General features: G+C 51.5%; 1 protein-coding gene across 1 annotated transcript in view; it reads right to left on the bottom strand.

The window, feature by feature from the left end:
- Window positions 1-5567: 5567 nt before the first annotated feature.
- The window catches only part of SHB (Src homology 2 domain containing adaptor protein B), a 168661-nt gene continuing 147031 nt past the window's right edge, over window positions 5568-27197 (bottom strand). Inside the window, exon 9 of the mRNA XM_011993773.1 lies at window positions 5568-6443. Within this exon, the coding sequence (XP_011849163.1) occupies window positions 6260-6443 (184 nt within the window). The 3' untranslated portion in view covers window positions 5568-6259. The remainder of the gene's footprint in view (window positions 6444-27197) is intronic.

The following is a 27197-nucleotide window of genomic DNA, read 5'->3' on the forward strand; positions in this document are numbered from 1 at the left end:
GTGAACCACTGTGCCAGGCCACAAAGTACATGTTAATTTTATAATTGGAAGTCAGTAACTTTGAAATAATATTGCATAAAATTGTTCTGTACTGAGCCTTTCTGATTTGGCCTGACCTCCCTTCCCAGTGGGCATGAATGGACGCAGCTTTATAGAGTAGACTGTAGTGGGAAAAGCCCGGATCGGGAGTCAGAGGGAGCCTCCCAGCTCTTGCTGAAGTTGTTTCCTCTGCCTACGATGTCCCTGCTTCATGCAGGTGAGGAGGCCTGGCTCAGATGCCACTTCTACTGTCCCTTCTGCTGGAGCACTCATCATTCATCACTCTGCACTGCCTGCCATTTATCTGTTTACATGCCTGCTTCTTCCTTCTCTGGGCCTCAGTTTCTCCTTCTGTAACCGACACGGTGACTTGGAGGCGGCATTTCCGCTCCCTGGGACTGGCTGCAATACTAAAGAAAACCACACGAGGGCACTAGAGCCACACTGGTGACTTCCTGCCATCCTGGTATGATCAGGCTTTGGAAACTGTCTCCCAAGCCAGAGATGACACCAGTCACTACAGGCCTGGGATGCTGCCACCCAGGGAGCCAATGAGGAAAGAAATGGCTCATTAACTCTGTCTGAGAAGAATCCCCCAGCCCTACCCTAGTCTTCCCAGAGCTGCACTGGCCGAGGTGACCCTTGGAGCTGGTCGCTCTCAAGCACCCCAAGGCATGTGGAGAGGGACTTGCTGTGTGGCCTTGAGCGTGCCTCTGTCCCTGTCTGGGCCTCCATTTCTGGCCCGCCCTGCTGGCTCTCTGTGCAGGGATGAAGGCATCTGACGGCCCACCGCTTCCTGTGGACTCTGATGAGGAAGGGGTTTCCTGTGCTCAGTCTCCTGCTCCTGGTCACCAACTTGTCCCGTCTGTTTCATGCTCAACGTGTGTTTAATTGAACTGAAAGAGAAATACCCGCCACCACCACCACCCACCACCATGCATAACAGTCTAGAGGTGACCTTTCCTCCCTCCCTTCAGGAAATTCCTGGTGGCCAAGCACTGGCACTGCCTGTGAGCGCTTGGTCCTGACCAAGCTCATGAATGTTTTCTGTCACCAGGACCATGTGCCAGGGCTTTGCCCTCCCCGAGCACAGGCGTTCCCCAGGCGTGTGTGTGTGTGCGTGCGTATGTTGGGACAGGGGGGTGTTGGTGTCAATGCTCTGAGGGAGTCTGACAGTCAGAGGTGTGGATTCGGGGACACTGGGATGTGTCGGGGAGGTGGGGGAGAGAGGGAGAAGAGGTGAACCAAAGCCCAAGAGTCCTGGGGAGTTGGGGAGGAAGGGGGGCAGCAGGGGAGACAGAGAGTCACATTCTTGAAAAGGAGAAGGAAAGGAGGGAGGAGAGTGGCAGGTAAGTTCCTGTGGGGACGGCGGGGGCGGGTCGGGGAATCACTCCAGAGCAGGTCCCCAACATGCTGGGGAAGGCTGTGCCCCCTCAGGTGTAGGTGAGGAGGGGCTTGGGCGCAGACCTTCCCGGTGGACCTGGGCTGCCTAATGCTGTCATCATGGTGGCATCATGGCGATGGTGGCAGGCAAACAATGGCAGATTTTGTGCCAAGACTCATGTCCTGCCCTTCTCTCCTTAAGAATTCAGCTCCTCTAGGAAACAGGTGGCCAGCATCTCCCCGTCTTTAGGGAGATCCTCCCTGCCCTGCCCTGTTCATTTGCCTCTGCGGGATGAGGCCTCTGGAGTCCCAGGAGTCTGGCCACCTACCCTCAAGGCAGGCTGCACCACATCAGGCTCTGATGCACTCACCCTGATGATTCTACCACCCTGTTACCTCTGCACAGACCATCCACCCCACCAGGCTCCCTGCTGAACTCCTACCATCTCCCAAGGCCCAACTTTTCCCTGACTGCTGCAGACAGATTCAAGCCTCTCTCATCTGGGATCCCACAGCTCCTTGGGCTGTTTTTACACACTGGTAACTTCTTGAGAGCAGGGGCTGGGTCCCATTCACCCCTATATCCACTAGACCTGAGGACCAGTAGGTACTCAAGGAATGTCTGCTTAACAAATTCATTTATTTCCATTGAGCTCATCAGGCCTCTTTCTTCCTCATAATTAGGAAGCAGAAAGGTTGCTTTTACCTTTAACAATCCACCTTTGGAAGCTGATGGCAAGAGCTCAGCTAGATTCCTGGGGCACATGGCTGCATTGAAAACAAACAAACAAAAATCATGCATGCCTAAGGAGGTGCATTTAAATGAGACATTGTATGGCCAGGCAAACGCCTGTAATCCCAGCACTTTGGGAGGCCAATGTGGGAGGATCCCTTAAGCCCAGGAGTTTGAGACCAGTAGGCTGGTCAACATGGCACAACCCCACCTCTAATAAAAATGGAAAAATTAGCTGGGCGTGGTGGTGCATGCCTGTAGTCTCAGCTATGTGGGAGGTTGAGGTAGGAGGATCACTAGAACCTGGAAGGCAAAAGTTGCAGTGAGTGGAGATTGTGCCACTGCATCCCAGCCTGGGAAACATAGCAAGACCCTATCTCAAAGAGAAAAAAAAAAAAAAAAAAAGACCAATCGTAAACAAGACACTTGTAGTATATTAAGAGCTTGACATTAAATATTCATCATTATACAGTGTGTCACATAGAATTGGAATGTTACAAGAGACTTCAGAAGCAGGTGGCTGGTTTGAGCCTCCTGGCGGGGACGCAAACAGCCCTAAGGAGGGAGGTGGAAAGGCTGAGGGGCACCTGTGAACAGGTCCCTGTGGCGTTCTGGGAGGGGCGCCCACATCTAAGACTGTGGGCCCTGCACTCCCTCCGGACAGCTTGCCGAATTTGGTCTTTGCTGTTCACCACATTCCAGAAGGGTGGAGAGACAGTTGGCTGGACAGCTGCCTGATTCAGCCAGGACCCTTTACAGGTGTCTGCGGGCCAACACCAAATGCCAGCCTGCTCTGCTGGCAGGACTTCTACCTGCACTGTCCCGACGGCTGCAAGAGCAAATGGTGACCCTGGCTGCTGGTCCTTGCCAGGCCCTTGGTCAATGACATCACCACTTCTGAGAGAGTGTCTGGGGAGCTACTGGAACTTCATGTTCAAAATCTTACAAAGGGGGCCGCTGGTTCTGGAAATGGGCAGAGCGAGCTTGCGGGCTCCACCCTGTGGACTGGACGCCTTGTGGGAAGCTGCTTCAGGTTTCCCTCCTGCTCACACTCAGGCCACAGAGGCGCCCCGGCCCACAGCCGCCCTGTGAGGACAGGGCCTGCCTCCTGAGGCATGGAGCCTTTGCACCCCTTTCCTGCGAAGGGCTGCGCTGTGAGCCTCTGTCAAGGAGAGCGTGTCAGCCTGGGCCATTCTTCTGACTTCAGGACAGGACTGGCAGGCAGTGGGGCCCTCTTCCCCTACAAAGCCTCCTTTCTTTCTGCGGGCGCCATCCTGTTTGGGGGACTGCCAGAAGGGCCCTTGACTCCTCAGCGCTCAAGGACAGAGCTACTCAAGTGGTCAGGCATTATGGTCAATAATAAAGCCAGCAAAGAAGGGAGATACAGAAACAGCCGCTAGTGCTGGAGGTTCTCAGACAAAATGCTGAGGGCGCGACGTTGTGTGGCAGGAGCTTTTCTTTTCTCTCAAAGAAATCCAGCTCAATTTTTTCCCCCATTAATTGGCAGCAGATGAAAAAAAAAAAAAAAACCCAAAACAAAAACCAAACCAACGCCAGTAACCTGAATGCGAGTGTTTCTGAAAGGGAAAAGCTGTTTCAATTGTTAGATGTCCAAGAAAACATGAATACAGGCGGACAGAGGAAACGGTCACAATTAGAGGAAGAAGAGGGAGAGGTTCATAAAATTAAGGGAAAAAAATTCTTTTCAGCAGCTCCCATCCTGTAAGCTGGCTCCTCTGCTGGCCTCTGTCCCTGAGGGGCTTGGAAGGTTGGGCCTCCCAGGGAAACTTCAGGAAGATGAAGGCCGGGGACAGAGGGAGGGTCCCAGGAATACCCTAAGAGGCCAAGTCAGGGCCAGAGGGTACAGCTGCCAGCTTCCACTGAGAGCCTCCCAGAGCCTTTCCTGAGGAGCGATCTGCCCCGGAAGACTGTCCACAGAGAAGGACCATGAGGTGCGGCCCCACCCAGCAGCCTCAGGAAGTGGCCGGACCTGAACTTGCCAGGGTGAGAGGTCTCACCCTCCTGCCCTGCCGGAGGGTTGTCCCTCCACTTCCTCAGCCTCTCATGGACCTCCTCTGAGGATAAGCCTTGGGGTCCAGGCTCCTCTGTTTGGACAAGTGCCAACTCCTCACTCATCTTGTCATTTCCCACCTACCCTCCCACTCCCCAAAAGGAAAGCATGAATCCTTCCAGGGCATTCCTGCCATCCTCCCTCATTGAGGGATGCTCTAGGAAATGCCAAACACGCAAGGAAAGGATTGGCTTCTTTAAGAGACTAGACCCAGGCCACGGCCACATGGACTGCCAGACAAGGCCCGGGAGGACGACCCAAGAGGCGGCTGGTCCCTAAAGACGGGTCGCCAAGGGCAGGGCTTTGCACAAACTGCTGAAGTCTGTGCAGCTACCTAAAGGGGCAGGGCTCTGTCCCAGCTCAACACGTGGCCTTGGCGAGTCCTCCTGTGTCTGCATCTCAACAGTGAGCTGGAATCACCTCCAAACAGTCTCTAAAGACATGAGCAGCGCTGATGTCGGAACCTGCTGATGACGTTCAAACTCGGACCCTCGTGCTCTGCCCAGGTGGGCCAGGGATGACAGTCGTCAAACTTCCAGTTCGTTCAGGCCAGCTGGTGCCTGGCGAAGGCTCTGGAACCGTGGTGTCTCATTCAGGAGAGGGCAGCCACACCTTCATGCTGCTGGCTGGGTGGAAAAAGCAGGAGAGCTGAGAAGCTCGTAGCCTCATCGGGCTGCCTGGCCTGTGTGGGAGGACCCTGCTGCGTTCAGCAAGAGAGGGTGTGTGTTTGTGTGTGGAAGCAGTGTGGACCACTGAGGGCTCAATGTCCCTGGGGGGTCAGGATTCTGCCTCCTCCATGGGCAGAGTGACAGCAAGGCCATGCAGAACCAACGAAAGAGCACTGGCTGCAGAACCGCTCTGCCGCTAGTGAGCTGTGTGGCTTTGGGCAAATGACGTCCCTTCTCTGTCTCCCTTTCCCTACATGTTAAATACCTCCCAGGTGGTGCTGACAGACAGTGGGGACAGAGCCCTTTGTAGCCAGCTGGGTGCTGTGTCCGGGGGTTGGGGGGGGGTGTCAACACAGACATCCCACTGCAGGAGGGAAAGACCGGTTGTTTGATCACTAGAGGCTCCTGACTGTCCACTGCTGAAGCCTGAACCCTGAGCTCTGGGTTGACTCCCAGAGTGCTACCGACTGCCTCAGCCCGGTTGCCAGAGCAGATGGCTCTGGTGTTCAGAGCTGCTGAGGGCTGGAGCTGAGGCCTCGGCCTCCCTCCCCTCCCTGGGGCCTGCCACAGCAGGAAGCCCAGAGGAGACACACCTTTCTCTGGGAGTGAAACCAGTAGACAAGCACTGACCCCTCAGAGACCCTCTGCAGTATATCAGAAAAGGATAAGGCTATATATTAAATGACTATTTTATTTACATACCCTATTCATAAATAATTGAATCCTCTTTTTGACTGCATAATGATTCCTTGAAGATCGCCTAATGATTACACTGAGTGACTACAAGTAGATCAGCGGGCTTACCCATCTGTGTGTGACCACATTCTCATATCTGTACTCACACACACACTCACACAGACACACACACACACACACCAGCGGGGGTGGAACGCCAGCACCTCCGGGACTCTCAAAGCACCAGCATTTGGCTCCCAGCATCCGTTGGGGGCCCCTGTGGGAAAACTTTGCCCCGTACACAGGTGTGAATTCGAGACAGCTGAAGAACAAAGAGATGTCAGCCAGGGAGCTCCTGCCCCGCCCTACCCCCACCCCTCGGAGCTGGTCTGCCTTTGTTCATCCTGGAAGGCATCTCTTTGGATTTGCAAATATTTTAATTCACAGAAACTCAAGGAGAGGGTGGGGGTGGGGGCTGGGGTGGTGTGTTGGCCGCCCCTCTGTCTTTATCCAGGCCTTCTCCAGCCCCCGTAAGTGGCAACAGCATTCTAGAGACATGCAGTGGTGTGCTAGTACCATACACACAACACAAATGACACAGCCAGCAACAGTGGCCGGGCTGGTTGGTGGGGGGCCTCCGGCACCTCCAAGTCTCAGGCTCTGTCACAGAGCAGGGCAGGTCTGGTCCGCTCACAGGGTCCTCACAGCCACGGGGTAGAGGAGGGACAAGTGCTCGGCCCCTTTGATGGGTAGCTTTCTGGTGGTGTAGTAGTGGATGACTTCCGGGACACTGTCGAATGGAGGGCTGTTCTGACCCAGAATGTATTTCTCTTTGGTTTTGGCCAGTTTCATGTGCATAAAACCCTGGTTGCTCCTGTGAACAAAACACAGAGGTTATCAGAACTACCCCTCTGACACTCAGGCTGAGGCCAAGGGACTCCTCAGCTGTCTGGGACAGAAGGGATCCCAGCCATGAAGTGGCTAGGAGTTGCACCTCTCCATGCCAGGGCCAAGGCCCAGGACCAGATGAAATGCAGCTGCACCCAAGTGTACCCCCAATTCCGGCATCTGACCCAGAACCAGCAGCACGGCTGGTTCTGCTGCCAGGCTACAGGAGAGCATTCCAATACTGAATGATTCTAGGGGCTTCTTCAGAAAAACAAAACAAAACTTAGTCCCTCTTTCTACTACTAGTGCATATCCCTGTTTAAGCCTTGCCTGATAGGTGCAAAGTGTCTTCATATCCCCAGTGCCATGACAAGTGGGTAGGGCAAGGGTCATTACCCCCAGTTTCCAGAGGAGGAAATTGTGTGGCAGGGATGGCAAGTGATCTGTCCTTCCCTTTCAGTAGTAGAAAACTGTCACTGGGAAGGGGCCACCCAGCCAGGGACTACATTTCCCAGCCTCCCTTGCAGGCAGTTACCCATGTGACTTGGCTTAGCCAATGCAACATGGGCAGAAAGTCTGTACTACCTGCCCTCTGCATCCTCCCCTTCTTCATAAACCCTGTCTCTCCCAAGGTCCAGCCTGTGTTGTCTCTGCTGGGTGGTCTTCCAGGCTCCCACAGGCAGAGCTCCTTCCTTCATCTGGTGGCACTGAAGACATGCATGCCTTCCTGAACTGCAGGTACTTAGCCACCATCCCAGCTCCTCTGAGCATGCCACGGAGCAGGGCCCAGTCTATGTCCGCCATGCTTGGCTTCAGACTTGCCTGAGAGGAACCTCCTGAAGTCTGCTCAAGGAAAAGCAGTGGGGTGGGTTCCTCAGAGATCAGAGCAGAGCCTGTGTGCTCAAAGCCCTTGGAGCCCACCTGCATCTGCTCACACAGAGCCAAGGCCACGGTCCTCCCACCAGCATTTGCCTGGCCCCAGCAGACCTCTCCCAGCTCTCGCTGGGGCTGCAGCCACACTGGACCCCTCACCCCTCCACCAGCCTGCCTCGGTCCAGGCTGCCGTCTTCCTGCCCACTCAGTTCCACACCTTTTATGATTCCACTATGATCCTGCCACCACACCTGTGGATGCTTTAGATTTTCCAAAGCACAGTCCACTTTATCGGGTGTCTGCCCCTTAGGTAGAAAGCTGGAGCTTCTGACAAATCACCTGCCCCCATCTCCACAGCCTCTAGAAGACTCCCCCAACCTGAGCTCCGAGCAGACTTGAAGGTTTGCAGCCTTTCCACTCCAGCTCCGCCCCTCGCCACTGTCGCTCCCACAGGGGCTCTCAGGGCTTGAACACATCCCTTCCAGTCAGGACTGGGCTTCCCAAGGTTATGAGTGCCCGCTCTATTGACACCTTAATTTGGGCTCCAGGACCATTTTCAAACGGGCAGAACAAATGCTTAATGAAGTGCGAGCACTAAGCAATATGTCTGCTTTTAATAATGTATTTAGAGATGTCACCCTCAGCTTAACGGAAATCGTTGGGAGAGCAATTACATTTCAAGAGAGAGTAATTCCTGTAGAGAACTGAAATTTAAATCAAGATTTTTTTAAGGCTGGCAATGTTCTAATTACAGAGCCTGTGGCAAGTTCTGCTCCTCAGTGAAGGGTCATTTCATTGGAGAATTGCCTAGACACGTCTGAGAAGCAGGCGGCGCACTTGCTTAGGCTGCAGAAAGGAAACGGCGTGTATATGACAAGAAGAATGTAAAACTCCATTCCAGTGAAGACTCACCTACCCGCCACGCCGAAGAGACCACAGATCTGTGCCAGCTTGGAAAGGGCTGTGATTGCTTAAATAACACACTGAAACTGCGTGGCTGAGAAAACAGCAGAAGAGTTAAAAAGCTGAGCTCTCAGAGCCACATGCCCAGCTTTGCCTGGAGAACGGGTGTGGGCGGGCGAGAGAGCAGGGCTGGTAAGAAGGGGCTGCAGGTGCCAGGGACACTCAGCAGGGAGGAGGGTGTGACCCTGGGCACATCATTCCCCTCTACGTGCATGCACTGAGTGGCCTTATGTTTTTGGGGTGCTGGACCAGCAGGCTTTGTGATTCTCACAGATCCATGCCTGGGGGACAGAGTGGAGGAGGTGTCAGGCAGACGGTCACGGCCGCTGGCAGGAAGAGTCTGCCAGTGTGCAGGTATGAAGCTGTAGGGGAGCGAGCCAGTTTCATTTTCAAAGTTAGGAGAGTAACTCACATGGATGAAAGTGACATTTCACACTAATTTGTTCTACAGCATCGGGCAAGGGATGTGGACAGTGACGGCGGCAATGGCTCTCACGGTCTGAAGCAGACGCTAAGCTCCTCTGTTCACAAGATAGGGGCTTAGGATGGCCAAGGTACGATGTCCTCTGTACCTTGGCTGCTGACAGATAGCGAGTTGGGGCAGCTGCCAGGCTGAGAAGAGTCTAGACGTCCCCTGGAAGTCCCTCCTGCCTGTCTGAACCTGCTGTTTATCCCCCACAACACACTCCTATTTTGCCTGTGTAAGCACCCACAAGTTTACCACCTTGAGCCAGGCTGTGCCAATGGGGCAGGTTGGTCCCGAAGCTCAGAGACCAAGGCAGAGCTGGGACCAGCACTTGGGCTCCATGAACCCCCAGTCTGAGGCCTGACCATTCTCAGGCAGAGGGAGAAAGGCACGCTCACATGCTGACCCTCCTGGGCTCAAGCACTGCACCCCGTGGGTTCCCTAGCCCTCAGGCTGTCCTTGTGCCTTGCTGGGCTCTGTCCCTTCTCCCACTGCATCCACAGGGAGGCTGACTAGATGACCCTGGGGGGTGCTTCCAGCCCTAGGTCCTGGATTCCACATGTGCAAAACATAATCTGCTGCCTACCTGCTGAGGGCTTCCTGCAGGAAGGGATCTGCAAGCAGCCTGACACATTCCCTCCACCGCTGCCCTCATCCCCAGTCCTGATTTCGCTGGGGCATCAGCCAGGATTGCCTTCAGGGACAATCCTTCCTATAGGCCAGGCTCTATGTGTTTAAGCACCGAGGAGCAGACAGGGGAGGTGTCCGGCCCAAGATCACACAGTGATCATCAGCAGCCGATGTCCAGAGTCAGTGCTCCTGACCTCAGCACTCCCCAGACCTAAGAGAGGGCCTCATGTAACCCTCAGTGCTCCACGTGAAGTCAGGCAGAGGGGTGGGTGAGAGGCGTCAGACCCTGAGCAAACATCCCCTCTACGCTGATCTTCCGCCTCCACAGCGCCCATGGTGCAGGGCTGACAGCAGGTCAGAGACAGCAGAGGGGCTGGGAGTAAAAGACAATGTGTGGCACCCACGCAAGGGGCTGTGCCGAGGATTGGGAATGACATGTTCTGATTGGTGGAGCCCCCAGGACCGCCCCCCAGGGGTCTGAGGTCCCGAGACTATCTGCCAATCCTCGACCAATGCAAGGGTCAGGTGACGCCTTGTCCACACACAGCCAGGAGACATGCTGTGACAATACATTCTCATTGGTTAAGGTCCCCATGAGGGAGATGTCACCTAACAGTTGAAGATTTAAAAGCAGCTGCCAGGAGTGGCTTCACTGACTCCCACCTTCACACAAAAGGAGAGGCGAGCATAAGCAAAGGAAGCATGAGCATTTCTGTGGAGAACAGAGGGGTACATCAGGCAAGGAGTATGCCCAGGGATGCATGGCTGCTGCAGACAGCATGTATTCTGAGCTGCAAGCAGTCTGGGGGTCACCTCTCACTCCCCTGGGGTACTGTGGAGGAAACTGAGGCCAGACAGTATACTACCCTGGCCCAAAGTGCACAGCAAGGCAGGCTGCAGGTGAGCCCAAAGCCCTGGTCCTGCATCCCGAGCCAGGTAAGCTGGGCTCTGGGCCACACCTCCTCCCACCTTTCTTCAAGGCAGCGTGGACCTCCGCACTTCAGCACCATCGTGGTTCAGGGAGGACACTGCCCCCGGGGAGCTTCAACAGGCTGCTGTGCCTGCCAAGCTCCTGCATCAGCCCCGTCTCCTTTCATAGGACATCTTGCGAGGGCAAAGTCACAATGAGAGGTGTCTCTGGTGGGTGACCTGTCTAATGAGTCTTATAAGGCTGGCAGAGGCCGGGGTGCTGGAGCTGTCACAGGCGTTCAGATGGCTCATTATCATCACAAAAAGCACCTCCTCATCATCAGGATTATCAAACGTGCCGGGCACGCAGGGCTAATAACAGGCCCCACCTCGCAGCGCAATCACGGGCTTTAATAAAACATTACTCAGCCTGCAGCTGCCGGCCGCTGAGCAGGGTACGAGGCCTCACCTCTCGCTTTTAGACCTAATTGCTTGATGCATATTTCATGAAGAATCCTGGGTAATAGTTATGTTAAACCGCTTCTTTTCATGATGAAATGACTTAAAAATACTTGCATATAATATTTATGCGGGAGAAGGATGGAAATTGGCCTTTGGGACTAACATGTGGGACCCAGTTACAGGACTCCAGACACAGAGGGGATTTCTGGTTTACCTTAGCTTGAAAGGTGTGTAGGGCGCTGCTGTCCTGACCCAGATGTCCTCAGAACATTAGCCCTCAGGTCAAAACCATCCAAGGCTCCCCATGGCCAAAACAGATGTAATGACATCCAGTACTTCAAGAGCCCCTACTGTGTACTGGGCTCTGAGCTGAGCTGTTGCCACATATTCTCTCATTTAAACTGCAGAGCAAAGCTGCTAAGTTGTTAGAATGATCACTATTTACAGATGGGGAAACTGAGGCTCAGGAAGGTTGTGTCTCATGGGACATGGTAGGGCTAGGATTTGAACCTATGTTTGCTGAACTCCAAAGCCTGGCATTCAGTGCCCAGAAGCTCCCACCACAGCCTCATCTTCCTCTGCTCAGCCACCCGCTGGCCTCTTTCTGCCCCAAGATCTGGCTTCCCTGCAGCTTGGTGAGAACTGGAGGCTGAGAATCCTGCAAGCCCACTGTGATGCTTGTTTCTCAGCCGGCTGAGCCGTAGCCCCCTCTGGCCTCTGGGCACACACACATGCCTGGCACACAGCCGAGGCACTGTGCCTGTCACCCATCCATCCATCCATCCATCCGGGTCTGCCCAGAGCCAGGGCAGTGAGGCCCCATGAGTCCTCCCCTCCAGACATAAGCTCCTCAGGGCAGGCTGGTGGCTGGTCCACCTTGTCCCCGACTGCGGCCCAGCAAAGGGAGAAGCTGCACACACTGAGGCTGGACACAGTGGATGCTTTATCCAGCCAACAACAGTTCCAGGATGAGCCAGTGAGAACTGGCAAAATGGGAAGGACTAGGGAGCTTCCGGAGGGTCATCCCTGCGAGGTGAGTACACAGGCACGTGCTTTTCATATCAGAAAGTCTCCCCCAGGGAGGCCACAGGGAAGAATGCACCAGAGCCCTTTTCCCTTAGGATTTGGAAAGGACTTATTCCTGAGGCCACTCAGCCGCCCAGTGCCCCCTGCCCAGGCCTAAATAAAACATGAATGTGGCCGGGCATGGTGGCTCAAGCCTGTAATCCCAGCACTTTGGGAAGCCGAGACAGGTGGATCACAAGGTCACAAGATCAAGACCATCCTGGGTAACACAGTGAAACCCCGTCTCTACTAAAAAATACCAAAAAAAAAAAAAAAAAAAAAACTAGCCGGGCGAGGTGGCGGGCGCCTGTAGTTCCAGCTACTCGGGAGGCTGAGGCAGGAGAATGGCATGAACCCGGGAGGCCGAGCTTGCAGTGAGCTGAGAGGCGGCCACTGCACTCCAGCCTGGGTGACAGAGCGAGACTGTCTCAAAAAAAACAAAAAACAAACAAACAAAAAAAACAAACATGAATGTGAGACAAGTTCCCTTGGCAAAATCGTAGTCTTCTTGAAGGCGTAAGGTGAGCGCTGGCCCTGCCCCTCCCTACTCGGGCTCTAAGTGGCTGCGTCTTTTCTTCTTGTTGGGCTATTTTGGTATTTTTTTACCCCCCACTCTTTCTTATGACTTTATTTTCTATTATCCCAAAGAATGTGGCACCATGCTGTTGGGCCATTTTAAACATTTAAATGTTACACTGTGCAAAGATTCCTGGGCCAGGTCGGTGGAAGGGGAGGCAGAATGAGCTTGTGCATTTAAAGGGCACTCAACCATCAGCTGCCAGATAATTCCCAGGGGAGGGAGGTGTCGCAGGTCCCCTGGCCTTGGTGAGCAGGGCAGCAAGTGCTCACACTCTGAGCCCTGGGAGCGCCGCCTCCATGCCTGGCATCGGGGAGGGCCCTTCCACCCCCACAGACAAGTACTTGCTTCTGACGGGGTAGAAGCAAACAGGAGAGTTTGTGCCGAATCCAAGGGAGTCAGGCCCAGCTCTAATGCTAACCTGCTGTGATGTGGGTGACAGAACCAGCCTGGAGGGTGACCACAGCAAGCTACCTCCGTGGTCACCTACCAAGCCTGCAAAATGGGCAGTTCCTGCCATAACCCCACCTGAGGATGGCGATTCTGCCTCTCGAAAGCAGTGCCTTTATAACACAGCTTTTGCTCTCCTCCCACTGCCTCTTTGACCTCCAGGGGAGTATGACATTTTGCTAGGTCTATGCCTCTAAAGACACTCTCCCACTCACCCCCGCGAGCAGGACACAGCCACTCCAGCAACATAGTGCTGGAAGATTGGAGAAGCACGGCATTACCCATCTTACCGCCTGGGGATGTGCTGCCGAGTGCTCTATGTACCTCCTCACAGCAACATCAAGAGATGGGCCTACAGACTGCAGGTGGGGAAACAGAGTCAGAGGGCTCAAGTGACTGACCTGGGAGTATGCAGCCACTGAGGCGAGAAGTGAGACTGAACACAAGTCCATTGAATCTTCACAGAGCCGGAGTGGGTGCCTGCCTGCCAGGCAGACGCGTGACCCTGTTCTCCCTCAATGTGTGGCAGACAAAGAGGGGGTGGAAATCTCTCTGAAGAAAAATAGGCCACTGTTTCAGTACAGCATTCAGCAAAGAGAGGCCCCTGCTATCTTAGTGGAAAGCGAAGAATCCCAGATGCGTGGAGAGCTGTAGCCTGGACCTGGGGTACCTCCCTTCAGACACCGCCCCAACACTGTGAGAGATGTGGCTTCACGGCAGCAAGTATTTCAACAGTCCACCTCTGTGGTCCAATTACCCAGAGCCCAGGCAGAGCCCACTCATACAGGTCCTGGCCTGCCTCTGGCATGGCTGAGAAAACCTTAAATGCTCCCTTGGTCCATGACTGGACGAACGTGTGGCCTCCCAAGGAAGCTGGGAGGGCTGGCATTATAGACAAGATACCCACTGCACAGATGAGAAGAACAAGGGCCTGAGGGAGAAGCAACTTGCCCAGTCACCGTGCAAGGCTATCAGGGCTTCCTGAGCCAGGGGACCAGGATGTGAGTGCATGTCACTGTGTGACTGGGTTTTCCAACTGTGTGAGGCGTGGGGCAGGGGGCATGGAGGCTCCTTCCAGCTGAGATGTTCTAAGAGTCAAGGGAGCTGGGATAAAGGAGCTTAGGAGGCCCACGCGGCCAACACCTGCATCCCGCCCACAGTTTCCAAAGCAGCCTTCACAGTGACAAGCCAAAGACACACACGCCAAGTTATTGTGAACAAACGTCTCGATGTAAATGCTGCTGAGTGAAATGACGTGATTTACAACCAAATAATTAGACTTTCAATACACGCATCAGCAGCGATTAGCCTTTCCGAGACGCCCAGGCATTTCTCAAGCTCTAAGTTGGCGGCCCAGGGTGAAGGCGCGGCCCAGGGTGAAGGCCTTCAGTAAATCATGACAGAAAGCCATCTCTAGGCAGGAGACCTGGCAGATGCCTCTCCTGGCGAACATGTAGAGGCATAAGGCTCGTTTTAGCACACAAAGCAGTAGGTATGTCAAAATGAACCCATTTTGGTCAATTTTCTCAGGAGAAAACCAACACATCATCAGACAAGAGGTTTTTAAATGAGGGCTCAGGCTGAGCGAGTGAGCCTCCCATTACCAGGGGTGTGTAAGTGGGAAGGCAATGACACTTGGTGCGGGGATCCCGCTGGATGCCTTTTGTAGTGCCCCCCTCAGGGTTCCCACCAGCCTCAGTCAAGTGCACATGGAATTTCAAGGAGGGCTGGACGCAGAAGCGGAGGGGATGGTGAAATGCTGCCAAAGCTTCAGGAAGGGGAAACAGGGTCTAGGGCTCTTTTTCTTTCTCTCTCTTTTTTTTAAACCTTTAATTGAGGACTTTTCTAGGAACACGAAGGCCTATGTGTGTTGGACATTATTTTTCTCCACTCTTTAGCCCTAGGCGTCCCCCAAAGGGGGAAGTTCAAACTCTGATACCACTGATATCACTGGCTGGGCAAGTCCCCTCTCCCTGGGCCTCAACGTCTCCCTCTGGAAAAGCTGGAGGGGGTCCCTTCAGTGCCGAGTTCTCAAGCCAGTGATGGACATGCCAGGGTGGGTGGGAGCAGCCCAGCAGGAGGAACAACGCAGGGTAGAATGGCTCCCCTCATGGAGGGAGACAGGTGTGTGCGCTGGCCACAGTGGATCCTGGGCTTGGGGACAGCAAAATGACAAAAGCAGGCTTCTCATGCCTGTGCCAACAGGATGGACAGAATCCAGGCCAAGGGTGATCTCTTCCTACTGAGGACAAGGCTGTCTGAGCCCTTAGGCTCCTTAAAGCAGTGGCTCCTACCTGGGGCAATTTTGCACTCCCTCTTCCCTGGGGAATATTCAGCAATGTCTTGACACATGGGTGCTACTAGCATCTTGTAAGAGGCCAGGGATGCTGCTAAATATCCTACAATGCACGGACAGCCCCCATGACAAAGAATAATGTACCCTAGCTTCCAACACTGCCTAGGCTAAAGCCATACCACTCACTAGACGGCCAGTGCCTCAAATTCTTCATCCACAACATGGGAATAACCAGATCCACCCTCACGGCTGTGGTGAGGGGCAAATGAGAACCTCCACATGAAGTATGAACGTCTGACGAATCCTGGCTCTCCTGGCCCCTTAGGTAAGGGTTTAAGACACAGAGCGGAATCTGCCAAATGGCTTGGTTCCAGAGGACTCCAGGCTGTTTCCAAGGACAGGACCCCCCAGTCCCACCTGAGCAGCACACGGTGGGGGATGTGCTGCATCTGAGGAGACTCCAGAGCAGGACCATGCAGAGGCTGGGCCAAGGCAGCCTCAGGGGAAGCCCCAGCTGCCGAGGAGAGGGCTTGGAGCGCACAATAGCTTTTATAGGACAAGGGGGGCCAGCATCCTGGGGTTCACTCAGGCAGGGCCGGAGAGGGGGGTGGGCCTTGGGGTGCTTGAGGATGGTGCTGGACGCAGCCCAGGCTCAGGGCCACCCAGATCTGTCTGAGTCCCTGCCCTGAGCTGTGCCTGGTCTGAGCTTCAGGTCCCTGATCTGGGAAGTAGAGCTTTCACTGTTCACCCGTAAGGGTAATCTGAGGTCTGGACGGTGGGGAAGCGAGGCTCTCCAGGTGCGGAGGTGCCACCGAGTGTGCAGGATGTCGTTGGAGCCTGGGTATAAATCTGCACTCTTTGGCAGGCCCCTCAGATAAGTATGACTTGAAACAGGGGGCTGGCACTAGATTCCAGCTTAATGCATTTTTAAATTTTTAAATGAAGAACAGTGCCTTTCAGAAAACACTGATGCCAATGCAGGACTCAGGGTCCTGGCGTGGGTCTTGTTCTCACCTGCTGGGCAGGAGCCACTGCACCAGTGGCCGCCTGTCTGGTGTGTCCGGTGCATCTGGCTGGCTCTGTGCTGTCTGGGCTGAGCACCGAGCCAGGCTCCCCGTCTGTCTGCTCTGTCATTCGTGGCTGCACTGGCAGCCCAGAAGCCGTGGATGTGGCTGCAGGAGCATCTCCTCCAGTTGGGCAGCCCGCCTGGCTGGGGTGGGATACCTGGGTTCTGGCACAGCTCTGTGGCTGGGTGACACGGGGCAAGGCATTTACTGCCCACAGATCGATTTCCTGAAACATCAAGTGTTCTTTCACCACACTCTCTAAGGCACATTGTTGCACACAGGATCCATATGAAAATAGAAAAGGAAGCTGGGCGTGGTGACTCACGTGCTCCTCCCAGCACTTTGGGAGGCCAAGGTGGGAGAATCTCTTGAGCCCTTGAGTTTGAGAGACCAGCCTGGGCAACATCGTGAGACTCTGTCTCTGTAGAAAATTTAAAAATTAGCTGGGCATGGTGGCGCACGCTTGTAGTCCCAGCTACTTGGGAGGCTGAGGTGGGAGGATTGCTTGAGCCTGGCAGGTTGAGGCTGTAGTGAGTTGTGTTCACGCCACTGCAGTCCAGCCTGGGTGACAAAGTGAGATCCTTTCTCAAAAAACAAAACAGAAAAGGAACTAAACAGGAAACTGGTCATAGATGGTCAGTGGCATTTATTAAGTGTCTACTGTGTGCATTGCTCTGTATGCAACATTTCTGAGGGAGACAAGACACCAACCAGATACTTTGAGATCATATGGTTCCCTGCCATCATTTTACAGATGACACTGAGGCTCAGAGAAGGGCAGAGGTTTACTCTCTTTCTACAATAAAGCCCCCTGCCCCATGCCTCTATTGTGGAGGATTCTCTGGCAAGACCAGCAGACTGAATCTGCAGTAATGGGGTACTGGGGTGGGAGATGAGGCAGGGGGAGGGGGCATGCAGGGAGGGGAAGGAAGCAGCAATGCCCCCTGCTCCTCATTTTTCATCCCGAGTCACCCCATGGACCCTGGCTCTTGCTAAAGCACAGTGCTCACCCTCACCAGTCTTCCTGGCCCACCCTGGTGGGGGCCTCCTCACCAACTGACCAAGGGTGTTCACCAGCACAGCAATGAAGCAGACTCACTATCCACAAAGCACCTGATCCAACTTACAGTTTTATTTAAGAAAAAAAGTAAAGATGAGAAACTCAACAATCCTTATCAAAATCCCAATGTCATTCTTCACAGCAAAAGAAGAAAACAATCCTAAAATTCATGTGGAACCATAAAAGACCCTGAGTAACCAAACCAATGCTGAAGAAGAAAAAGTTAGAGGCATCGCACTTCCTGATTTGAAATTATATTACAAAGCTATAGTAATCAAAACAGTATGGTACTGGCATAAAAACAGACACAGAGACCAGTGCAACAGAACAGAGATCCCAGAAACAAATCCAAACACATATGGGTCAACTAATTTTTGATGAGGGTACCAAGAAGACACAATGGAGAAAAGATAATCCCTTCAATAAATGGTGCTAATAAAATAGATTTCCATATGCAAAATAATGAAACTAGACCTATATCTTCTATTATATACAAAAATCAACTCAAAATGGATAAAAGACCTAAATACAAAAACAGAAACTATAAAACTCTTAGAGCTTAGGGGAAAAGCTCCTGGACACTGGCCTTGGCAATGATTTTTTTGGATATCATATCAAAAGCTCAAAATAAATACACAGGACTATATCCAAGCTCCTGCACAGTAAAAGAAACAATAAGATGAAATGGCAGCCTACAGATTGGGAAAAAATATTTGCAAACCATATATCTGATAAAGGGTTAACATCCAAAATTTATAAAGGACTCACACAACTCCATAGCGGAAAAACAAATAACCTGATTACAAAATGGGCAAAAGACCCAAACAGACATTTCTCCAAAGAAGACATTAAAAAAATGGCTGACAGGTATATGAAAAGGTGTTCAACATCAGCAATCATCAGGGACATGCAAGTCAAAACCACTATGAGGTATCACTTCATACCCAGTAGAATGGCTATCATCAGAAAGTCAAAAGATAACAAATGTTGGCTAGGATGCGGAAAAAAGGAAACTCTTATACACTATTGGTGGGAATGTAGACTGGTACAGCCATTATGGAAAACAGTAAGGAGCTTTGTAAGGAAATTAGAAGTAGAACTACATTATGACCTAGTGATCCCTTTTCTGGGCATATACCCAAAGGAAATAAAATCACCATCTTGTATAGACATCTGCACTCCATGTTCACTGCAGTGCCATTCACAGTAGTCAGCATATGAAAACAACTGAAGGTCTGTCAAGGGTGAATGGATAAAGAAACTGTGGTGTATGTATGATAGAATACTATTTGGTCCTAAAAAAGATCTTGTCATTCACCAGACAGGAATAGGCCTGGAGGACACTAGGGGCAGTGAAAAAAGCCAGATACAGAAAGAAAAATACTGTATATGGCCGGGTGTGGTGGCTCACATCTGTAATCCCAGCACTTTGGGAGGCCAAGGTGGGTGAATAACCTGAGGTCAGGAGTTGGAGACCAGCCTGGCCAACATGGTGAAACCCTGTCTCTGCTAAAAATACAAAAATTAGCCAGGCATGGTGGTGGATGCCTGTAATCCCAGATACTCAGGAGGCTGAGGCTGGAGAATCGCTTGAACCCAGGAGGCAGAGGTGGCAGTGAGCCGAGATCGCGCCACTGCACTCTAGCCTGGGCAACAAGAGCGAAGCTCCATCTCAAAAAAAAAAAAAAAAAAAAAGAAAAAAAGAAAAAAAAAGAAAAATATTGTATGATCTATCTCATTTACACATGGAATCTAAAACAAATACAAATATGTAGAGATAGAGAAAAAAACAGATGGGGAGATGTAGGTCAGAGGGTACAAAGGAGCAGACAAGCAGGATGAACAAGTCTAGGGAGCTGATGCACAACAGGAGGACCACAGGTAATAAACAAATTATACTTCATATGGGATTCATGCTAGATGAGTAGATGTTAGCTGCTCTAGTTACATACATACACAAAAAGTTAACTATGTAAGGTCGGGGATACGTTAATTTGCTTCACTATAGGAACCTTTTTTGTTTTGCTCTGTTGCCTAGGCTAGAGAGCAGTGGTGAAATCATAACTCACTTTGTAACCCCAAATGCCTGGGCTCATGCAATCCTCCTGCCTCAGCCACCCAAGTAGCTAGGACAACAGGGGTGTGCCACCATGCCTGGCTAATTTTTAAAACTTTTTACAGGAATGGGGTCTCACTATGCTGCCCAGGCTAGTCTTGAACTCCCAGGCTCGAGCAATTCTCCTGCCTTGGCCTCCCAAAGCGCTGGGATTATTGGCAGGAGATACTGCATCCAGCTTATAGTAACCTTCTTACTATCTATATGTATTCTATAACATCATGGTATATATCTTCATTATACACCATAAACTTTATTTGAAAAGAAAAAAAAAATCCAGAGGGGCCTTTTAAAACTGCAAATTAAGACAGATCTGCAGCTCAAAGGCCACTGCCTCTAACCCAAGGGTGGTTTTTTTCTTCCCCAATTTCAAAGGCATCTGGTTGGCTGGGAACCACCCAGAAACCCTGCCAAGGACCTTTTGCAAATCATATGAATGACCGTGGTTCCTGGTGGAAAAACTCCCAATAGTTCTTGGGAATCCAGGCCTCAGTTTCTTCATCTGTGAAATGGAGAATAGTATACAATGTTCCCTGAAGTCCACTGAAAGCTAAGTAAAGAGCTCAGAACTGGGTGCTGGGGTCCTGGCTTCTGCCTTCTCAGGTCTTGGTTCCCCCATCTACATGATGAAGAGACAACCTTTGAAGCTTGGCACATAGGAGATGCTCACACCACATGCGAAGGAAGGATATTAAACAAAAGGACTCGCCTTCATTACAAACACCCCAGAGCCCCAGGGCTGGAAGAGGAGTGGAGGTTCTTAAAAAATAGAGTTGATTCAAGTGTGTCCTAGAATGTCTACCAGTACCCAGAGACTTACTTGTTAAGCCTGTGGCCCCCTGGGTCTCTTTGCAACCAAAATCTGTTTTAAACCGCCCTCTAAGAAATTCTGATGCATATTCAAGTTTGAGAACCATCATTCTAGCTCCATCTGATGATGGAAACTCCTCTGTAATATCCACAATATTTACTGTCCAGCTTTGCTACTTACTACCACCACCAGAGAGCTCACTCCCCACCAAGACAACCCCTTCCAAACAGATAGCTTTGCCCATCGTTAAGTTCTTCCATGTCCTGAGCTGAAATGTGACTAACTACAGCTTGCTGAGGTCAGCCCAGCTCCGAGCTCTAGCTCCTGCAGGGCAAGTCCACTGCTTCTGCCCTGCGAAGGTCCCTCAGACAGGAAGACCTGGGCTGCTCTTTTCCAGCTGTCCCCCTGGGGCAGAATTTCCTGCTCTTTCCCATCCTGGTCGCTTCTGCTGCCCGTTCCCCAGGCAGTCACCATCTGTCACACAGTGGGAGCTAGCAACTGAACAGGGTCCTGTGGGGTCTGTCCAGCTTGGCTATCAGCCCTGCTGGCTGGACACAACTCCGTCATTAACACGGACACTCCTGAGCTTTAGCTGAACTCCTTTTTGGGGTCTGCTGACCTCCTGAGTACCCCCCTCTTCCAGCCCCTCCAAAGTCCCAAGAGACAGGGTCTTATTGACATGAAAGTATCATCAGGTATAGCAACACTCGTCTCTTGACCACCCCAAAAGGGGCAGGGGCCGAGAGCTTTTCTGTGGTGGGAAGGGATGGGGGGTCTTGCTTTGTTGCCCAGGTTGGAGTGCAATGGTACATTCATAGCTCACTGTAACCTCTAACTCCTGGGCTTAAGTGATCCTCCTGCCTCAGCCTCCTGAGTAGCTTAGGATTACAGGTGTGAGTCACCATGCCCAGCTAATTAATTTTAATTTTTTTTTTTTTATAGAGACCGCATCTCACTATGTTGCCCAGGCTGGTCTTGAACTCCTAGGCTCAAGCAATCCTCCTGCCTTGGCCTCCCAAAGTGCTAGGATTATAGGCATGAGCCACTGTGTCCAGTTGGACTCAAGAATTTTAAGAAGCAAAAGCCCACTGGCTTTGGCCACACTTGGAAGGTTTGGAAATGGAACTTTGAAAGGTCACTGTCAGTTCTTCGTCGTCTGGGTTCTGGGGGGCAAATCTTCTCATGTTGGACATTCATTCTGGCAGCTTCTTGACAATCTCTTTTCTCAAGGTGGAGAATTTTCTCAAAATTAAATCTCCGGTTCTTTGCTCCGTAATGAAATTGATTTCTGCCTTGACAGACAACAAAGCTTTCATTTTATTATTTGGCTTGGGTTTGACCACATTAATTATTGTTGTTTTTTTCCCCCGCAGCACGTCTGCAAGTAATTGAGTTCCACAAAGTTACTTACTCTAGGAACTGACTGCTTCCTGAAAGCACGGCTCCCACAGAAGTAAAACAGGCAACCCTAGCTTCTTCAGAGATGACTATTTTGGTTAGGGTTGGAACAATTCAGAGCAGGAAAATGCATTTTCCTAGCCTGAAAATCTGAACTCAACATGGGGTTATGCGAATATTTGGAGACTGTGAGTCTGAAATGTAGGTGTCCAGGTCACACCATCTCCTGCGTTTGCTGCCTCAGTCATCTTACCATTGATGTATCAGAATCCTACACTGCCTCGAGTTTCTAATCACTGTTACTGGCATCATTCTTCCTGCCTCTGAGAACACTCTGCGGACGCCTGTTCAAGTCAATTCCTAACACCAGCTATACCAGGAGCTAAGAAAAGCCTGCCCAGCACCGTGCAAATGAGTTTCTCCCTGCGAGGTTGTGTTCAGCCTCGGTGGGGCATACGCCTTTAGTGCCAGGAGGAAATGATGGGCACACAGCTTGCTCTCTGGCAGACTGGAAGGGCATGGGGGATTGTTGAAGGGATGGAGGGCTGGGATGTGGAGGGCTGGTGGAGCTACAGGTGAGCCCCTCATCTCTCTAAGCCTGTCTCCTTGAGCGTAAAGTGAGGTTGCTGTGGGGAGCCAGAGAGAGTTGACTAGGGCTTCAGGGTGTACAAAATCGTGGTCCTGCACCATGATTGCATTTATGTCTCACAACGATCCTGAGATGTAGGAACTATTACTCTCCCCATTGTACAGATGTAGAAATGGAGGCCACACAGCTAGAAAGATGCAGAATGGAGATCTGAACCAGGGAGGGATTCTGGCTCCAGGTGGTCTACCTTCTTAGCCACAATACTCTATGCTCTTTACTGAGCCAGTTAAAGTACCCCCAAGTAACTGAGGCACAGAGAAGTCACAAAGAAAAGTTCAAGACAGAGCTGGAACCAGAAAACGGGTTTCCTAACTCCACAGCCAATGAACTTCCTGCTCTGCCTCATTAAAAAAAAAAAAAAAAATCCTCTATTATAGGTCAGGCGACTTTAGGAAGCCAAGGCAGGCAGATCAGCTGAGGTCAGGAGTTCAAGACCAGCCTGACCAACATGGTGAAACCCCATCTCTACTACTAAAAACAAAAAACAAAAATTAGCTGGGCATGGTGGTGCACACCTGTGATCCCAGCTGCTCTGGAGGCTGAGGCAGGAGAATTGCTTGAACTTGGGAGGCGGAGGTTGCAGTGAGCCAAGATCATGCCATTACACTCCAGCCTGGGCGACAGAGCGGGGCTCTGTCTCAAAAAACAAAACAAAACACCATTATAAAAGAGATTCACTGTGGAAAATCCAGAAAACACAAATCCAAAATAAACCAAAAGAAGGTAAAAACCTGCCATTTCATCACCGCAGATAGTGGTTAATCACAATTCGGCATAGTGCCTTTCTATATTTTTCCCACATACATGCATACAAGCATGTGACATACGGTCACCGACTGGGCTGAACTTTGTAAACTGATTTTATTACAATCATGGCTCATTTTGAATGTTGTGATTATTTTTCTCCTGAATACCATCTCCAAATGTTTCCTGAGTACCTATCCTGTGCCAGGCCCTCTGGGGTGTTGAGATCGAAAGACACATTCCCAAAGGAACCCTCAGCCAAGAAAGGTTCCTAGCAGATGACAAATCATTTCACACTACAACCCTGAGGGTAAAAATCAGATGTTAGACGGCAAATTTAGAAAGCAAGGTCCCAGGGTTTATGTACCTAGATTTCTTCCTGGGCGTTTTCTAGTAAAAACTGGAAAACCTGCTGGACAAATTCTAGAAGGGCTATAACATTTTATGCACCTCAGTTTTAAACCTAGAAACAAAAACTGGGTGACATTTTACAAAAGAGAGAGAGGCTCTATCACTTCCAAGGGAAAACTGAACAGCCGGCCACCCTAGCCAAGCTGGGACCTTAGGGAGGAAGGACACTGCATAGGCCTTTCCTCTAATCTCCAACCTAAACGTCCTTGTACTTTGCTGTTGCTTCCCCATAACTTCCCCAGTTTTTTCTTCTCAAAAATCTTATCATCTGAAGTCCTCCTCAACTGGCCCCTCCTCCAGGAAGACTTCCAAGATGCCCCTAGTCAGGCTTACTTTCTTCCTCCCTCACTCTGTCCTCTGCCACACCTCTGTCCATCACAGTACTTCCCTACCGTCCTGTCTCCTTGTCTAGACTGTGAGCTTAGAGTCTGATGTGTCTTTGTCTCCTCACCCAGCTGACAGCCCAGGGCACGATAAGAGCTCAGTGGTGAAAACCCTGCTGCTGGCTTGTCTATAAGCCCTGCCCTGAAAGCCTGTGCTTAAAACGTGGCAGGGTGATCGCCAAGCTGCCTGAGGCCATAAGCAGAATGTGGATTTTCCAAAGGAAATGGCAAAAATAAAATAAAATTAAAATTAAAAAATGGTTTTAATTAAAGCATTTGTAATAAGCTGGCTTTGCCAAACCCAATTGTTTCTGATATTCCTCTTGGGTGAAATAATCTTTAAAAAGATAAAGAGAAAAAAAAAAAAAGCAAAGCATTATTAAAAGTGGCAGAAAACACTCGTGCTGGAAGGAGGATGGAGGCTGCTCACAGGGGAGCTTCCTAGAGAAGGGCAGGCGCTAGACACAGGCCCGTGGATGGAACGGCCTCTGCTCCAGCAGAGGGCAAGGGCGCGTGCGTGCCAGCGTGCCGCACACACAACAAAACCTCATTTTATAGCCCTAACATTTGAACTGCGGGAGCGAAGACGAGGGCTATAAAATTTGACATCTGATTTTATAAATCTGCCTCAAGTACTGACAATGTCTGTGGAGAAAATGAGAGAAGAAAATACAGTGCTTATGGGGCTCCAAAGAGTGATAACCCTGGGGTGGGAGCTGGGACATCTAGGGGCTCTACCAGCAGCCTTCCACAGGACCTCAGGAAGGTCCTCTTCCCTCCCTGTGCCTCAGTTGACCCCACCTGAATGCCAGGGTCTTGACCTGGATGATTCAACTCCCTTTGGGCTCTGACTGCCCAAAGGTCTGGGGAACAGTCAGGCCCTGTCTTAATACTGGGATTTTAGTGAAGTTAGTGGCATCAAGCCCCACCAAATGCCTCTAGGTAAGGGCCAATCATGTTTCCCGTGGGGCCTTTCCATCACTTAACCAGCTATCAGTAAAATAAGCCCCTACAGCACAAAGGCTCTGCAAACAACCCCACCTGCATCTGTGCAGCCTCTCAGAGTTTACGAGAGCCTCCACTGCCATTGCAAATCTGGGCCTCAGGGCTGGAGGCTGAGACGGGAAGTGACTTACTGGTGACCTCCTGGCTGGTGGTAATGGTGGGATTCAGGCTATGATCCCTGGGCTCCTGGTCACAGCCTTTCTCTCCATGCAGCCACCCTTTCACTGATGGCAGAAGTGACATCTGCAGCTGTCCTCGTGGCCTTCCCTGCAGCACCCTGTATGCCTTCTCCCAAGTCGCCAACCAACTCATTCCCAGATGGCTTTTGCAAAAATATTATTAAATAATTCAAATTAACAAGATGTTAGAAATGCGATTGGAAAGAAATGTTTTTCTCATTTGGAGAGACCACCCAGTGCCTCAGAAGGCAACTGTCCCGGGGCACGAGAGGTTTCCTGGAGATGGACGGGCAGTTGGAATGCTTCCCCGGTGGCGGAGCTGCACAGGCAGATTTATGTGGGCTGATATGAGACAATTAAAAACCGGCTGGAAATGTAATTGGGGCTGCTCAGATGCTGGAGAAGACCAAGGAGCTCCGGTAAAACAAAGGGCAATGCTGCATCCCTGGCTCAGAGGGGGAACCCCAGCCTGTCGACGGGCACGTCTGGCACTGCCAGGTTGGGGGGTGGTGCACTGGGCCGTGAACTGGCAGAGTGAGGCAGAATGAGTGCAGGCACCTCTTGCCTCTGAGTTTTAGGTGGCAGTGGGAAGGGGGAAGCTGAGCTGCGGGGAGTCTGTTTTCCTGGGTCTTTTCCAGGTCTACATTGCAGCCGGGAATGCCACCATCCACCCAGCTGCTCCGAAATCTGGATGTGGTCCTTGACTCCTCACTCCTTCTCCCTCTCATCAATTCTACCTTCATACGCCTCTCCTTTCTACTCCCACTGCCCAAGTCCTTCGCTCCTGATCTGTCACACACCCAGGGCCAGATAGGGCTCCCTAAACTTCTCTCTCACCAGCTATGTAAGCTGCCTGCCACTGGCCCCTCTGAATTGGCCTTGGTCTCCTACTTTGCTACCAGATAGTCTCAGCATCATCAGCCTAGCACCTGGGTACAAACGGAGAACTTCTAAGCTTAGCTGGAGCAACTGGCTGAGAAGGGTCAAGAAAGAACAGTGGTCCAGGAGCTGGGCAGGGTCAGCCTCTGCCCCTCCCTGACAACATGGCCTTAGGTTTCTAAGCCTCTTTGAGCCTCTGTTTCCTCTTCTGTAAAGTAAGAGCAATGAGTTGTGCTTTCTTCACAGCTGCTTGAGGGCTGGACCCAGAGAAGAAACTAGACTCCTCCAGTTGGGTTATGGATGCTGACACTGTTTGCTTATAGCCAGACAGAACCAGCCCCTCTGGTTTCAGGTCTCTGGGCTTTCTCTATGTCACCACTGCCTGGGAAAAGGTGTCTGAGAAATGTTGGGCACGGGGCTCACGGTCACAGGTGCTGTCAGAAAATCCAGCTTAGGTCCAGAGACGGGGTTGGCCATTGGCTGGACTTCTCAGTGCCTGCCAGAGAGGAATGGGGGTGTTTCTACTCCGAGAGACTCCATAAAGTAGAAAGAGGCCTTGAGCTGTGTTGCAATCTCATCTCTTTAATGCATTAACTGTGACGTAATGTGAACAACAGTCTCTCTTTTTTTGGGGGGGGATGGAGTCTCGCTCTGTCGCCTAGGCTGGAGTGCAGTGGCGCGATCTCGGCTCACTGCAAACTCCGCCTCCCAGGTTCATGCCACTCTCCTGCCTCGGCCTCCGGAGTAGCTGGGACTACAGGCGCCTACCACCACGCCCGGCTAATTTTTTTGTATTTTTAGTAGAGACGGGGTTTCACCGTATTAGCCAGGATGGTCTCCATTTCCTGACCTTGTGATCTGCCTGCCTCGGCCTCCCAAAGTGCTGGGATTATAGGCGTGAGCCACTATGCCTGGCAAGTTTCTTTATCTGTAAAAATGATGGCAATGGTTGCTACACTTCTCGAACATACTATCACAGTGTGAAAGCTGGCTATTTCCAAATATCAGGCCCTATGCTGGGCATGCTGACCCGTATCACCTCACTCACACGTTACAGTAGCCCAGAGCACGTGGCGTGGCAGGATTTACACCTGCTGTGCTAGAGAGTAAACAGAGGGCTCAGAGAATAGGCAGAACTCAAACTAGGGTCTGTCTGAACCCTTCAGAAAGAAGGGTGCAAATCATGGTGACTAGTCTGGGATCCTGTAACTTGTCAGAGGCAGAGCTAGGATTTGAACCCAGGTCTCCCGGGCGTAAGCCCAGGGTTGGTCCTACACTCCCCATCCTCACTGCACCAGAATCACCAAAGCACCAGGCTTGGAGTCCAGGAGAGGCACCAGTCTAATG

Source organism: Mandrillus leucophaeus, unplaced genomic scaffold, assembly GCF_000951045.1.
Source record: "Mandrillus leucophaeus isolate KB7577 unplaced genomic scaffold, Mleu.le_1.0 Scaffold433, whole genome shotgun sequence".
Classification (NCBI taxonomy): Eukaryota; Metazoa; Chordata; class Mammalia; order Primates; family Cercopithecidae; genus Mandrillus; species Mandrillus leucophaeus.